General features: G+C 44.7%; 1 protein-coding gene across 3 annotated transcripts in view; it reads right to left on the bottom strand.

Moving 5' to 3' along the window:
• Window positions 1-15,798, bottom strand: part of Rasa3 (RAS p21 protein activator 3) — a 91,533-nt gene that overhangs the window by 51,736 nt on the left and 23,999 nt on the right. The window contains exon 2 of one of the 3 annotated variants that reach the window (XM_090341839.1): window positions 5,271-5,412. The exons of 1 other annotated variant lie outside the window; for it this stretch is intronic. In XM_090341839.1, coding sequence (XP_090197965.1) covers window positions 5,271-5,301 — 31 coding nt within the window. In that variant the 5' untranslated portion in view covers window positions 5,302-5,412. Of the gene's footprint in view, window positions 1-5,270; window positions 5,413-12,333; window positions 12,409-15,798 lie in introns of those variants that run through there. One more of the 3 variants, XM_090341840.1, reaches the window with a different exon arrangement.

The raw sequence follows: 15,798 nt of genomic DNA, 5'->3' as shown, positions 1-15,798 counted from the left end.
TCTTCACAGTCTTGGTTTCCTTGCTACCAGTCTAAACACTGACAAAACACTGTCTGTACTACAGAAGTACAAAATCACACACAACTTTAACTTCTAGAACCAACTGATAAAAGCTGAGTTCAACCATCGTTGGAATTTTAGGGTTATTTTTTTTTTTTTTTTTTTTTTTGCCAGTCCTGGGCTTGAGCTCAGGGCCTGAGCACTGTCCTTGGACTTTCTCAAGGCTAGAGCTCTACCACTTGAGTCTCAGCACCACTTCCGGCTTTTTTCTATGTATGTGGTACCGAGGAATCGAACCCGGGTCTTCATGCATGCTAGGCAAGCACTTTAACCACTGGGCCAAACTCCCGGTCCCGCAGGGTTATTTTTTTTTTTGCCAATCCTGGGCTTGAGCTCAGGGCCTGAGCACTGTCCTTGGACTTTCTCAAGGCTAGAGCTCTACCACTTGTGCCTCAGCACCACTTCTGGCTTTTATCTATGTATGTGGTACCGAGGAATCGAACCTGGGTCTTCATGCATGATAGGCAAGCACTTTAACCACTAGGCCAAACTCCCAGCCCGGGTTATTTTGTTTTTAAGTGCCCACATTAGTCCTTTAAGTTCTCAAATTTTTAATTGTGATTTACAAAATACACAAATAAATAAATTGCACCTTCCTTACTACCTCTGAAGACAAGGTTCAAAGCCAGCCTGGGCACAAAAGGACCTGAGACTCATATCTCCAATTAACCTCTAGAAAATGGGAAGTGGGGCTTGGCCCAAAGGGCAGGACAGTCGTGTTAAGTTAAAGAGCTCAGGGACAACACCCAGGCCCAGAGTTCAAGCCCCATCACCCACAAAAAAAAAAAAAAAAAAAAAAAAAAGGCTAACACTGCTTAATATTTGTAATTCTTGCTTTTTATTTCAATAATACCACCATAATTTCCAAATCATTACCTATTTAGTACTCTGAAAGAAAAACAGTCCTGGATCTTAAAGTTAAAAATAAATAAATAATGTAATCCACAGTGACTCCTCTCTTCACTTGGAGTATTTAAAACAGTGAGTGTTCACACTGAAGGGAATGAGCAGCCCAATATTTTGGTGACAGCAATAAAAGCTGCCAGAAGTGCTGGCCTCTGGCCTAACCCACCTGGAGCATACATTCTTTAAAAGTTTTTCAGATTCGCTGCTAGAAGTATGAAGTGTTACTAATCAAACAGGCGACTGTTGAACCAAGCAGGGCCTGGACGTTGTCCCTGAGCTTCTTTTACTCAAGGCTAGTGCTCTACCATTGGAGCCACAGCACCACATCTGCCTTTTCTGTGTATGTGGTGCTGAGGAATAGAACCTAGGGTTTCATGCATGCTAGGCAGGCACTCTACCACTAGGCCACACTTCTGGCCCTTCCTACCCATGTTTTAAAAAAAAAATTTATTAAGGTGATATACAGAGCAGTTACATTTACATGATTCAGGTAAAGAGCACGTTACTTTTGCGACAGTATTTCACCTTCTCCTGCTCTCTTCCAGCTTTCCCCTCTCATCCCTACACACAAGTTATATTATTTATTTTCAAGTGTCTAATGAGTACTACTGTTGCATTGGTGCCTGTGTCTTGAAGGAAAGAACAATTTCAAGGAGTCTTTAATTCTCTGCTCCCCAAGAAGGAAACAGTGCTCTCCTTTTCTTGTTCTTACCTAAATAAATTCTTGCTAAAATTAAAAATAAAAAGCAACTTTCAGCCAGGTGCAGTAGCTCATGCCTGCAATCCTAGCTACTCAGGAGGCTGAGATCTGAAGATCACAGTTTCAAAGCCAGCCCAGACACTAAAATCCATGAGACTCTTATCTCCAATTAACCACTAGAAAACCAGAAATGGCGCTGTGGCTCAAGGGGCAGGGCAGTAGCTTAGAGCCAAAGAGCTCAGGGACAACGCCCAGGTCTAGGGGTAGGGCAGTAGCCTGAGCTGAAGAGCTCAGGGACAGCGCCCAGGCCCTGAGTTCAAGCCCCACACCAACAACAATCACAAAAAGCAGCTCTTCCTTATTTTGAATATGTCAGCAGGCCAGCTCTATTTTGTTGGAACCCTGATAAGTGTAGGTAGTCCAGACTGAGGGCTTTGTACATGTTTAGCAAATGCTCTACCCCAGAGGGGACCCTTCCTTCCTGATTAACCCCTGTGGGGTGCCAATACCCCAGTGATGGAGAGGAAGTTCCAGGCTACAGACAGTGAAGCAAAGGTGAGAATGAGAGCTGACAGGTTCCTGTGGTCCCCCTCCCCTAGCACTAGTGAAGTTGGGCACAGCTGTATTGGAGCTGGAGGCCCCCACATGTACCAGAACTCTGACCACCACACTCTAGGGTCTCTGGCCACACCCATCTGCAGGCCTTCCAGCTGTGAGTCTCACATGAGTCCAGTCCATGGAAGAAGTCTGAAGGGGAGAGTTCGGGTAGCTTGGCTGGGAGAAAGGAGTGAAAGCCTGCCAGTTCCCCCTGAAATACTGGCTACTGGGAGGCCAAGAGTCCCACCCACTTCAGGGGACAGAGGTAATACAGAAGCCTGAGGTGAGATGCTAAAGACTCTTCAAAGTCTTTGGTAAAACGAAACTGAGACTTTGTTCCTCTTTACCATCCAAAAAACCTCAAAGGATGAGCAACAGCAACTGACACTTTGTTGAAGGCAGGGTCAGGTCAAAGAAGAAGGGCGAGCCTCCCCCAAACTACTGGGACGCCTCTAATACTGGGGTCTCTAGTCCTCACACCCGCTTTGCACCCCACCTGGATCGCCCCACCTGAATGATGTGGAAATATCTTGGTTGCTATGACAACAGTTGCTCAGTCTGAACCAGCATTAAATAGACCACTCCAACCAGGAGGACCAAATAACTGCCACACGTGCCCTAGGGCTTCCCCTTGCCAAGTCCCCAGCACAGGGGGCTCCATCTGGAGGAGTCCATAGCAGTGTTACCTCAAGTAACACTGGATGACTGGATCCTGTTGGACAGGCCGCAGGACCAAAGCTTCCCAGAGAGCCAACACCATTCTGGCTGCAGGTGGGTAAGTCCCCTCCCAACTGCACATCACTGTACATCCTGGAGTCTCCCCCGTTCCCTCCTGACTGCACTCTGCAGGTCTCATTCCAAGACCCAGTTTCATGACTGCACTACTACTAATCATATTTCCAAAGCACGTCGTTCTCACAAACCTGTATTACCTATTAAGAAACCGATTATTTGTCTCTTTTTTTCTTTCCTTTTTTTTAATGGGGTGAGGGGGTAGTAATGGTACTAAAGTCTGACCTCTGCTTTGCACTTGCTAACTCTAACAAACAGACACTCATTTAAGTCATGCCCTCGGCACGGCACATTTTGCTTTATTTTTCATGTAGTGTCAGGAGTTCTTGCCTGAGGCCCCCTCAGACCAATGTCTTCCTACCTATGCCCCCCACCCAGAGGGTAACCTGGATAAGAGGTGTACACCATAGTGTCTAGTCTAGGAAACACAGGCTTTGATCTGAAGCCAGGCCCCATCCTCAGGGCTCTACAGCAAACAGTTCTCAGCGGCTCAGATCTGAGAGGTTCTACAGGACAGGAGGTCCCCTGGGGCCCAAAGGACCTGAGGGGGCAGAAGGCACTAGTGCTAACATGGCCTGTCCAAAAACCTCCCAGGAACAAGGTCCAACATTTTCTAAATCCCAGAAGGTATTGGTCTTTGCAGAGTCTACTAATGTTTTCCAGAAAAGAACAGTTTTGTGATTAAAATATCCCACCTCCTTGATCAGATGGTTTGGCTACGTTACCCTGTAGTATTTCATATCAAGCTGAAAATCAGAATGAATTTCTGAGTCACACTGCACAAGCTCCATCCACACTGGTGGATTAGAGAACCCTTCAGAATCACCATCCTCCATCAGAGTCAGGGCAGGTGGCCGGGGAGAACCCACGTAAGATGGTCACTGCCTGCACTACAGACTCCTCCCATTTCTATAAAGGACCATAGCGCCTTACAGTATAAAAGACAAGTATGAAATAAGGCTGTTAGCGTAGAAACAAGAAGATCAAAACATGACAAAAGGAAGGAAAAGTACCTCTATCCAGCCCCAACGTGTGAACCAAATTTCCCGGCAGCTAACTATGGAAATATGGAGGGAGCATATAACTTTCATACTGTATTGTAAAACAGAACATACACCAGTTCTCCAGGAAGGGAAAAACAAAAAAAACTTGACTGCCAGCTGGTGGAAGCAAGAACTAATGAGTGATGAGCCAAGCTATCTTCCATGGTCATTTGCCAAGGTTCACAGTGTACTGCATCAGGAGACACCCACCCCTCCCCGCTCTCCACTCACCCACAGGAGCAGCACGGCTGGCTCTACACCACAAACTCCCGGAAAAGACGTGCAGCCCAACGACTGGCACTAGTGAGAATTTCAGTGTGCGTAAGTTCTGATGTATCTCCACTAACATTTCATTCCTTAGCTGGGTTCCTAAGGACATCGGTAGTTAGTGCTGGGCTAAAGTTAAAATGATGTCAGCATACTGGCCCCCTCACCCTGCCATAGCCAAGTCCTCCTCAGATCCAGCATGCTGGACCCTCTGCCTGCCCGCCTCCAGCACCCCTACCCTCTCACTGACTGAGAGTCCTGGTGACATGACTAGGCCTCAGCTCTTCTGTGCATCCCAGCATCCATGAAGTGCTTCCTGCCCATGGGGAGATACTGAACTCTTTAGATGTGGAAACAGCACCACTTTGGGAATCCATCAGGGACCTTGCATGACAAGAATGTGGCTACTTCTAATTGTGCTGGCACTTATGCATAAATATAAATACATAAAATACATAAATATAAAATATGTTTCATAAATATTGTCCATGGCAATAGATGAGCAGCTAAAATAATGGAAAGAGATAATCACAGAACTGAGTGCTCTTTCACAGATGGTGCCTATCAGGAGACTCAAACACAACATGGGTATCTTCAGGCTCAGCTCTGCTGCAGGCCAAACACCTGGGAAATACCAAAAAAAGAAGACGCAATGCAAACCTGTCTGAATTCACAAGTGGGCGAAGGAGCAGCCTGGCATTGTTTATAGAGTTTTAAGGCTTTGGAGTCATGGCACTATCTGAAGTTTCATACTAGCATATTGCCCCTTTTCAATAAACACATGATCAGCTCAGGCTCCAGTTTCCTCAGAGACCTTAAGTGTCCTCTGCAGACAGGTACAATTTCCATTGGGATCGGAGGTCCTCCCATCCCACCATAATATCTAGACTCCATGCAGACCTTACCTGGTCTCATCCAATAATGTGGTTCACCCATTAGATCAACACCCAATCCAAGTCTTGGTTTGAGGGGCAGGAACTAGACAATAGTCTTTTATTAACAGCTCTAGGTTGTTCTTCGTGCAGCCCATGTTGGAGGCACTGATTTCTGTCAAGAAAGGGCAAGGTTTGTAGCTCATGTATACAGGCAGGAGACACCAGACTCTAGGGATCTGAGAACAGAGGATTTTGTTGTGGAATCTGAGGTTCAGCCTATAACTATTCCCAGTTGGAAGCCACAGCTAGAAGTTCTTGCTTAGACAGAGAACAGAGGACAAAGGGAACAGGACCCTGCTCCCAGGCTCCCCAGAGTTGAAAGAAAAACAGCGGTATGGCTGTACCAAGTCTCAGGAGGCAGTGAGGAGAACATATCCCTCAATCCATGTTGAGAGGCAGTAGAGTATTTTCCCCAGTCTATGTTGAGACCTGTCATGAGCCAATGCCTCCTGGAAAAAGAACCACTTTTCTGGGCTACATCTCTGGTTGGCAGGCTAGCTGGTAGTAGGAAAAGACAGGCATACGTAGATTTCCACATAAATTGAAAAGAAAAAAAAAAAGATTGTACAACACACTGTTCACAAGTACTCATGAAATCTCACTCTTTAAATTTACAAGGCTAACTGGTTCTCAGATGGTTTTACTTCCTTTTCTCCATGGCCAACCTGAAGCTGCATGTTAATGGAACTTGTATGTACATGGAGCACACAGCCCATCTATTAGCCCTTGATAAGAAAGGTACTCTGAACCTGTAAAAACTGTATCAATTCAATATAAAACCTCTTCTAGCCTCATACTAGCAGTGTTAAACTCAGTGATATCCCTTAGCTTTCTCAAAAGTTGGCATCTTACTACAGGAGCCACTCCTCTTCTGGCTCCCACCCCAACCCCTTGGTTCAGAGATAGGAGTCTTGCAGACTTTCTTACCTGGACTGACTTGGAGCTGCCATACTCAGATCTCAGCCTTCTGAGATCCAGAGTCATGGGGACCCAGATCTTTTTTTTTTTTTTTTTTTTTTTGCCAGGCCTGGGCTTGAGCTCAGATCCTGAGCACTGTCCTTGGGCTCTCTCAAGGTTAGAGCTCTACCACTTGAACCACAGCACCACTTTGTTTTTTTTCTATGTATGTGATACCAAGGAATCAAAGTCAGATCTTGATGCATGCTAGGCAAGCACTTTACCACTAGGTCAAACACCCTCCCTGCAAGGATCATTATTTCTTTTCTTTTCTTTTTTTGCCAGTCGTGAGCTTGAGCTCAGGGCCTAAACACTATCCTTGGACTTTCTCAAGGCTAGAGCTCTACCACTTGAGCCTCAGCACCACTTCCAGCTTTTTTTTTCTATCTATGTGGTGCCAAGGAATCAAACCCAGGCCTTTGTGCATGCTAGGTAAGCACTCTACCACTAGGCCAAACTCCCCACCCAGGTAACCAGATCTTTAAGTGACTCTTGAGTCAAAGTTTTAAATAGAAGAAGATTTTCTCAATTTTTTGTGCTTTATACAATGTGACAGCTTCAGGCATGACATTTAATTCACATTATTAACATTTTCTCCGTTGTCTTCTTAGGCTTAGACCATAAGCAAGCAGTCTGCCTAGCAAGAGTGTGGTTGGCCCCATTCCAGCACCAGCTGGATTTTGTGGTACAGATGTTCTTGATGGGCTTCAAGTTGTCACTATGGCCCAACCAGAGCAGACTATGTTGTCTGCCACCTCATAGTGCAATGCACACAACAAAGCCTCGAGAAAAGCAATGATGTCCAGAGGTAAAATGTATATGATTTAATGTTCTATGGTGTGTTCTTGAACACGAAAAAATTCCTGAAGATATTGACTGATGGAAGCCACTTCTGACCAACTGATCAAGTTGCCTCACCCCTAAGTACAAGAAGAGCACCTAAGCTGTAAGAGAAGTGCATGGTGTACAGCAAATGCCAGCATACTGAGAACCACGCAGGTGTCTGCAGAAAGCAGCGGTGACGCCCCCTGCGGACAGCTACACTGGAAAAACACAAGGTTCTGTCATTACTAACCAGCTTGTGAGTCAAACAAGAACTTATCCTACCAAGAACCAATACCACCACTTCCCCGAGGACGAGGATGGTAACCTTCTTTCCTGGCATGGCAACACTCTTTTCTTCCAGTAAACCTTACACTGTCAGCTGACCACCTCAACAGGCTTGTTGGGAAGGAAGTGAGGACCACAGATGGCCTGACCTATGATCTCAGATGGAGGTGTCAGAAGAGGCTCTTCCCAGCTGTCTGAACACTGTTAGCACAACCCATCCTTTTGGTTCTCATATCCCATCTACTCACCGCCACCTCCCCCTTCATTCCATAAGGCACAAACCTGACTAAGGAAGGGCAATGGCCATAGGCCTCCATCTGAACATACAAGAAGTGGCCTGATACTGAACCCCTCAGAGAACTCTCTGGAGTGCTCTGCTTTATTCTAGTCCTTGTATTTGTAAAATAAAATAAATAAAGAGTAGAAAACTAGATAACGTTTATTTGTTTCTGGTCTGGTTACCCTGTGTGTCTCCTGTCACACATCCCACAGGAAAATCCCATGCTTCCAGGACCTGCAGCCAGAAAGGTGAAGCTGTTATCTAGAGTCTTGAATGCTTACTGTGTGGGGTTCTAAGCCAACTGCCTGGCCACCAGACTCTAGCACTGAGAACTGGGTGATAAAGCTGCCTGACCTCCTTGGGCCTCAATTTTCTCTCCTACAGGGTAAAGTAGTGTCAAGACCTGAAGTTAGCCCAGTGAGTATGTGTGAAGCCCTGAAAGCATACCTTGGTACCTTTTTATATCCTCTTCAAACGTTAGCTATTATCAGTGCTGCACAAGGAAGCCATGTGCTGGCAAATCCAAACCAGTTTACAAAAGTCCACACAACTCCATCACTTCTAATAAGGAGTAATGCTTGAGCTGGAAACTGGTGACTCACGTCTGTAATCCTAACTATTCAGGAGGCTGGAATCTGAGGGTTCAGATCTGAATCCAGACTGGGCAGGAAAGTCTGCGAGGCTCTTCAGTTAATCATCTAAAGTCAGAAGTAGAGTTGTAGTTTAAGGGGGTAGAGTATTAGCCTTAAGCAAAAGAGCTCAGGGACAGTACTCAGGACCTAAGTTCAGGCCCCAGGACCAACAAGGAAGCAAGGAAGCAAGGAAGCAAGGAAGCAAGGAAGGAAGGAAGGAAGGCAGGAAGGCAGGCAGACAGGCAGACAGGCAGGCAAAGAAAGAGAAAAGAAAAGAAAATGCAAATCAAAACAACACTAAGGTTCTACCTCAGTCCAGTTAGAATAACCATTATCAAGGAAAAAAATAACAGAAGCTGTGACAGGATACAGCCCAAAGGGATTCCCAATCACTCTGAAAGCAGTGTAAAGTTCCCCCAAAATTAAACATAGAACTAATCTATGATCTAGCTATTCCACTCCTGGCATTTATCCAAAAAGAGTACAAACCAGGATACAGTGAGACCACCAGCACAACCATATTTATTACAGTACTATTTACCACAGCCAATGTATGGAATCTGCCCAGATGCTACTCAATGGACAAATGGACCAAGAAAATGGAATTTTACTCATCTAGTAGAAAGAATGATATTGCAACCCTTTGTAAAGAAATGCAAGCCCAGGAGTGTGGCCTAGTGGTAGAGTGCTTGCCTAGCATGCACGAAGACCTAGATTCAATTCCTCGGTACCACATACATAGAAAAAAGCTGGAAGTGGCGCTGAGGCTCAAGTGGTAGAGCTCTAATCTTGAGAAAGTCTAAGGACAGTGCTCAGGACCTGAGTCCAAGCCTAGGACTGGCAGAAAGAAAGAAAGAAAGAAAGAAAGAAAGAAAGAAAGAAAGAAAGAAAGAAAGAAAGAAAGAAAGAAAGAAAGAAAGAAAGAAAGAAAGAAAGAAAGAAAGAAAGAAAGAAAGAGAGAAAAAGGAAGGAAGGAAGGAAGGAAGGAAGGAAGGAAGGAAGGAAGGAAGGAAGGAAGGAAGGGAAAGGCAGGCAGGCAGGCAGGCAAAGACCTGGAAAAACTATGTTAAGTGAAGTAAGTCAGACCTAGAGACACAAAAGATACATGTTTTTCCTTATATGTGGAAGAGGAGGAAGAATTCAATCTAAGGCTGGGATTGTAGCTTCATGGTAGAATGTTTGCCTAGCATGCAAAAAGCCCTGGATTCAATTCCTTGGTACCACATAAATAACAACAAAGAAAAAGTCATTAAATAATCATATTTTTTTAAAAAAAGAATCCAGGGACCGGGAGTTTGGCCTAGTGGTTAAAGTGCTTGCCTAGCATGCATGAAGACCCGGGTTCGATTCCTCGGTACCACATACATAGAAAAAAGCTGGAAGTGGTGCTGAGGCTCAAGTGGTAGAGCTCTAGCCTTGAGAAAGTCCAAGGACAGTGCTCAGGCCCTGAGCTCAAGCCCAGGACTGGCAAAAAAAAAAAAAAAAGAATCCAATGCATAGCCTATAAAAATAAGAGGGGAGGGCAGGGTAGGGGTTGGCAAGAATGTTGAAAGGAGTAACATTGATCAAGATATATTGCATCCATAAACTGCTTTGTTAATGATAATTCTTTTGTACAACTACTTACAGATAATAATAAAAATGAAAAAAATGTTTTGGAAACACAAAACATTAACCTGCCTTTGAGCTAGAAACAGCTACTGTGTTATGGGCTTTTCTTTCCAAACCTGGATGTCTTGTGCGGTCCGCTGACAGCTCTGCAGACCTAGCTCCAGAGTAATACTTGACTCCACTCACCTCTTGGCTACAGTGGCTTCCTGACTGCCAAGTGTACTCTCTCCTATCATTTCTGAGGCAGGACCTTACACTGCCCTACACTGCCTCCTTCCCTCTTAAAGAACAACCTTTTTGAAAGGAAAAATGGAGCCGAGACCTCCCAAGAGCCACAAAGCATCACACTTCTAGGAAACAAGCAGAAGACTGCGATTTCCTAACTAGTTCCTAAAATCAACAAATAACCATTGGAGAGAAAATTGAGAAATGCATAAGAAGTAAACAAGTATTGAAAGACAGCAACTCACTCCTCCGTCAGAAACAGCCTCCCGCAGGGCTGGAGCATTTATGTATCTCTTACTCCTCTAATGGCACAGTTGTTTCTAACAGGTTTATCATTAAAGGGATGGGATGAAAAAGGTGAACAGAAAAAAAAGGAAACAGATATATCAGGAGTTATTACAAGAATAAAAAGAAAAAGCCCTAGCAAACAAGTCAGGATATTGTGGGCACTGTTGAAAGACTTAAAACCCTGGAAAATGTGGGGGGACAAAAGGATGGTGATTTGAATTAAATCTACTCTGCCAGGAAAGTCTGCATTCCCCAGGAATGCCAAGTGCCCACAAAGCAAAGACTCTAACACAGGTAAATACCACATAAGAACAGGAACAATGTGTGTCCTCACAGCTGGACAGGAAATTCAGAGTGGAAATGCCTGCCGTGGGAGACCTCTAGAGGCTAGCCCACAGGCACCCAAAACTTTCTGCTCTCCATGATGAAGTGAGTGGGTGTGTGCGCACACACAGACTAGCGTGTGCTTGTGGTGTGTGTGTGTGTGTGTGTGTGTGTGTGTGTACACGCGTGTACATGTTGCTTCTTAGGCAGCTTTACTGAGAAAGGATTTCAACACTGCATAGCACAGTCCAGTGGTTCCCAAAGCACTGAAAAGGTTGTGTAACTATAACACAGCCAATGGTAACATTCTCAGCTCCTAAAAGAAACCAGCCCTCTGGTCACCACTTCCTCTTTCCCACCCTAGAAGCCATAGGCCAATGCTCAGTCTCTGCAGATTTGCTTGTTATGGACATTTATGTAACATGAATGGGATCCTGCGCCATATAGTCCTTTTACCAGTTCTCTCTGCTCACTCGATATTCTTTTTTTAATTGTATTTTATTGGTGGGGCAATGTAAAGAGGGGTTACAGTTATATTCACCAGGTAGTGAGTAATTACTTCTTGAACATTGATGCACTTTCCCATGTTTTTCTTCCACTTTCCCTCACCCCACCCCCTCCCAATCATCTTTCCTTCCCCCTTCCCTTCCCTATTTCAAATAAACAACTAAAAGTATCCTTAATGCCAACCCACATTATGGCCTTTGTCAAGAGAGGCAAGATGAGGTCCTGTCACATTGTCCTCTACTGACGTTTCTCTTTTCTGTGCCTACAACTGTCTTAAAAAGTTCTGCTTCTAAATATAGCTAACCCCTTAAAATGACATCTTCAACATTACTATCACACAACCATTTGCTGAAGGATGAAGAGCTATGTCTGGTGTCTGGCCCTGTGGAGGGACCTCAGGACCTAAGGTAACCTTCAGATCTCAGCCTCCTGCATAGTTAGGATTACAGGCCTAAGTAAAACTGAGAAAGTACCAATATACTTTGAGAGTGCCTTTCACTCTTGACTGCACCATTTTCTCTTGTGTAAGTATTCCACAGTTGAATGTTCCCCAATGGCAGGTGCTTGGTTATTTCCAGCCTTTCACTATTATTAAGAAGTTGTATAAATAACTCTGCAGATTCCATTTGTATATGATAAACAAATTCCTAGAATTAAAACCTCTCATACAAAGATAATTTGCAATTTTCATACAAAGTACCATACTGCCAGACTGTTGTCTTACCAGCATGTTTGGAAATGGCCACTCCCCCACGCCCTTGCATGGAGGAATTCCATGTCATTTATCCAATGCTAAAGGCACTCCTGCATCAGTGATCTGAACCCTTGCATAGCCCAGCCCTTTTAAGTTCCTTATTTTCCTTCTTTTCTTGAGCCAAAAGACAGGTCTGGACAGCAGCTACACACAGCGTGGTTGTCTGGACAGAGGCTGTAGACATGCAAGGCTATGTGGACTAGAGTGCATACACTGCTGTCTAGACAGAGGCCGTGGACATAGCTGTCGTGAAAAACCTATGGGCAAAGCTTAACAGAGCTGAGAGTAACAGAAATTATCTTTTGCTGTCCAAGTTCTAGTCTTTCCAGCCAACCCTGGCCTTACCTCTTCTCACTAACTAAAGTGCCCCCAACGCTCCAGTCAGTGCAGGCTGAGAGACCCTTCTGAAGCTCCAGGAGTCCTGATCGAGAGACAGCACCAGAGCTGCAATAGATTCATCCCAGAAGCCACAGCCACATGCAGATTTGACAGCAAGGCCTCTTTCATTATTTTCATTGTGACTTTGGAGTCCGTGAAGGGAGAGGAACTGGAACCACCAAATTTTAGAGTCACACTGCTGCTGCTGTAGCTGCCACTGTCACTGCACCACCACCCCACAAGTCAGGTCCTGAGGCCAAGGACTGATGCAAATTACCTGGTTCCATGGAAGAAAAGTTCTGTCTTTGAGATCTACATTTATTTTTCAATCATACACAACTTTACTCTGACACCCCCACACTTTAATTTTGGCACTATTTGGTTTCCTCTTTTCCTCCCACATCATTCTCTTTTGAAGGGGTCCTGGTTTGAAGTTAAAAAAACAAAATTTCTTAGATGTTAAAAAAAAAAATTAAACAGCCAGGCACTAATGGCTCATACCTGTAATCCTAGCTAATCAGAAGGCAGAGATCTAAGGATCTCAGTTCAAAGCCAACCTGGGCAGGAAAGTCCATGAGACTCTTATCTCCAATTAACCACCAGAAAACTGGAGGTGGTGCTGTGGCTCAAAGTGGTAGAGCACTAGCCTTGAGCTGAAGAGTTCAGGGACAGCAGACAGGCCCAGAGTTCAAGTCCCACAACTGGGGGGGAGGGGAGGCAAAAAAAAAACTGTATTATTTCTCTATGGAATTTATCCTCAATTCAGCAAGTCCAAAACACCCAATTCTAGAAAGAATTTTAAGCAGGTGGCATTCATTTGTCCCTAAGCATCTGACAAGAGAAACTTGCCTAAATATTTTCAAATAAGAGGCAATGTCCCAGGTCTGTGATTAGAAGAGTCCCATGGAATCACATGTTGCTCATGCCTTATTCTTAGCTTCTGAGACTGAAGCCTGACTTCCCACAGAATTATTTTTCCTTCTAGCCAAATACAGAGCAGGTTGGCTTCTTGAGCATCCCACTTTGTAGTCTAGGCTGTCCTAGGTCTCCCAAAGAACAAGGGCAGAGGATGTGACCAGCATAACACAAGGTCACTGCACACATGAGGCCTAACCTCCGTGTGGACATGCAGAGACAGCCACCATCACTGTGATCCCAACTACACCTCCATTTGTACTACGAGCAAAGGCCACACCCTCATAATAAGCCAATGGTGCCCGTTTCCCTCCTCACTCTCAAGAAACAGAGGCAGGAACAGTCAGACAAACTGGGCTTATGACCAAGGAGAAGGACCCAATCAATAAGCCTTGGCAAAGTCCAGGGGGCTTTCAGCTGGAACTGACGCTCAGCAAGCTCCCACTGGTATTTGGTGACCAGGTAGCTTCCTCACAGATGACCAGGGCCAAGCTAGATGCCTCCTCCCTTTGCTTTCTCACAACTGGAAGAATACTGTAAAGTGGAAGACAGGAATCTGGGATCCTGAGGCTAGTGTCTCAGGAATACCGTAAGGACTAAATAAGGTGGGGAAGAAAAAAAAAAAGGAAGAAGAGAAGAAGGTGCTTTCACTCGAATGTCGGATAAGGGTGTAATATCTGCAATACACAATAAAAACCTGCTAAAAGAACCTGAAGATCCTTCCAAAGAAGACACACATTGTCAACACCAGTAATCATTATGAAAATGCAAATCAAATCCACAAGATACCACTTCCCACCCACAAAGATAGCTAAAACTTAAAAAAGAAAGAGTTTTTGAGAAGGCTGTGGACAGATTGGAAGGCTCCAAGGTTGCTGGGTCAAGAGCACATGCTGCTGCGGGATGGCCCGAGACTCCCCAGGACATGGCACAGGAATGACCACAGAATCCACCGTCTACGTCGATGTCTGCTCAGAACGAAGCACAGGTGTGCAAACAAAACAGATGTATGAACTGTTCACATCAGTGCTAGTCTCAACCACTTGCAGGTGGGGCAACCGAAGCGCTCACTGACACACAAACCCACAAAACGTGGCACGTCATCAGGGTGGAGACGGATGTGGTCACTGTGTTCCAGAGTGCTTTAAACGTTTTAAAACTAGAAGCCAGGTGACAGCGGCTCATGCCAAGGTCTGAGGATCACAGTTCAAAGCTGGCTCAAGAAGAAAAATTCAGGAGACTCTTCTCTCCACTTAAGTATCAAAAAGCCAGAAGTAGAGCTGTGGTTGGAGTGGCAAAGTGCTAGCCCTGAGGGGGGGGGGGGGATTCAGAGACAATGCCCTAAGTTCAGGCACTAGGATTGGCATCAAAAAAGGTTTTATAGCGGGGCACCAGTGGTTCATGTCTGTAACCTTAGCTGAGAATCTAAGGATTGAGGTTCAAAGCCAGCCCACGAAAGAAAGTCTGTGAGATTCTTATCTCCAATTAACCACCAGAAAACTGGAAGCGGTGCTGTGGCTCAAGTGACAGAGGAATAGCTTTGAGCTGAAAAGCTCAAGGACAACTCTGGAAAATGGGTGGTTCTATAACACTGTAAGGTCATTAAACATCACAGAAATATACACTCAAAAATAACCACATGGGGCCAGGAGTTTGGCCTAGTGGTAGAGTGCTTGCCTAGCATGCACGAAGACCCGGGTTCAATTCCTCGGTACCACATGCATAGAAAAAAGCTGGAAGTGGTGCTGAGGCTCAAGGGGTAGAGCTCTAGCCTTGAGAAAGTCCAAGGACAGGGCTCAGGCCCTGAGCTCAACCCCAGGACTGGCAAAAATAATAATAATAATAATAACCACAAGTGCTAATTTCATATTGTATATTTTACAGCAATTTTTAAAAAACATAATCACTTACGTATAGACAGAGGTAATCACTGGAAAATATGATATCATTACTGTCACTACATCCTTGTAAAGAACAAGAAGGGGCACAAATGAACATTTATTTTGGAGTTCATACTTCATTTTATTATTGTTCAGTAGCACACTTTTTGTTGGGATATGAATTCATTTGGTAAACTCAGCTCCAGGATTCTCACAAATACGTTCAGCAGTATGTTCAGAACAGCAACCAGGATTCGTCCATCATCAATGTGCCTCTTTCTCTAGCTTAATGTACTGTACAATCCTAGAGATAGCTGTACTTTTGCTCTTCATATATCTAAACAGCATGTGAAATGGGACATTAATACTACTTCTCATTAAGCTGAACTAATATGAGAGGGCCCTCCTCTATATTCCTAACCCCACAGTATGGCTCACAAAAAAAAAAAAAGCTAGGACTATCGCCTATTTACTAGGTTTGCTAATGAAGACTTGACTCCCTGTCATTCTCAGAAGGTGAATGATCTGGAGACTTACCAATTTACAATTTTTTTCCCCAATCCTGAAACTTAAGTATGGGCACTGTACCTAAGTTTCTTTTTCTCAAGGTTATCACTCTACCACTTGGGCCACAGCC

This window comes from Megascapheus bottae, chromosome 11 (genome assembly GCF_031878675.1).
Source record: "Megascapheus bottae isolate mThoBot1 chromosome 11, mThoBot2.hap1, whole genome shotgun sequence".
Taxonomy (NCBI): domain Eukaryota; kingdom Metazoa; phylum Chordata; class Mammalia; order Rodentia; family Geomyidae; genus Megascapheus; species Megascapheus bottae.
The sequence above is the reverse complement of the archived record's forward strand: the minus strand, read 5'-3'. Positions and strand labels throughout refer to the sequence as shown.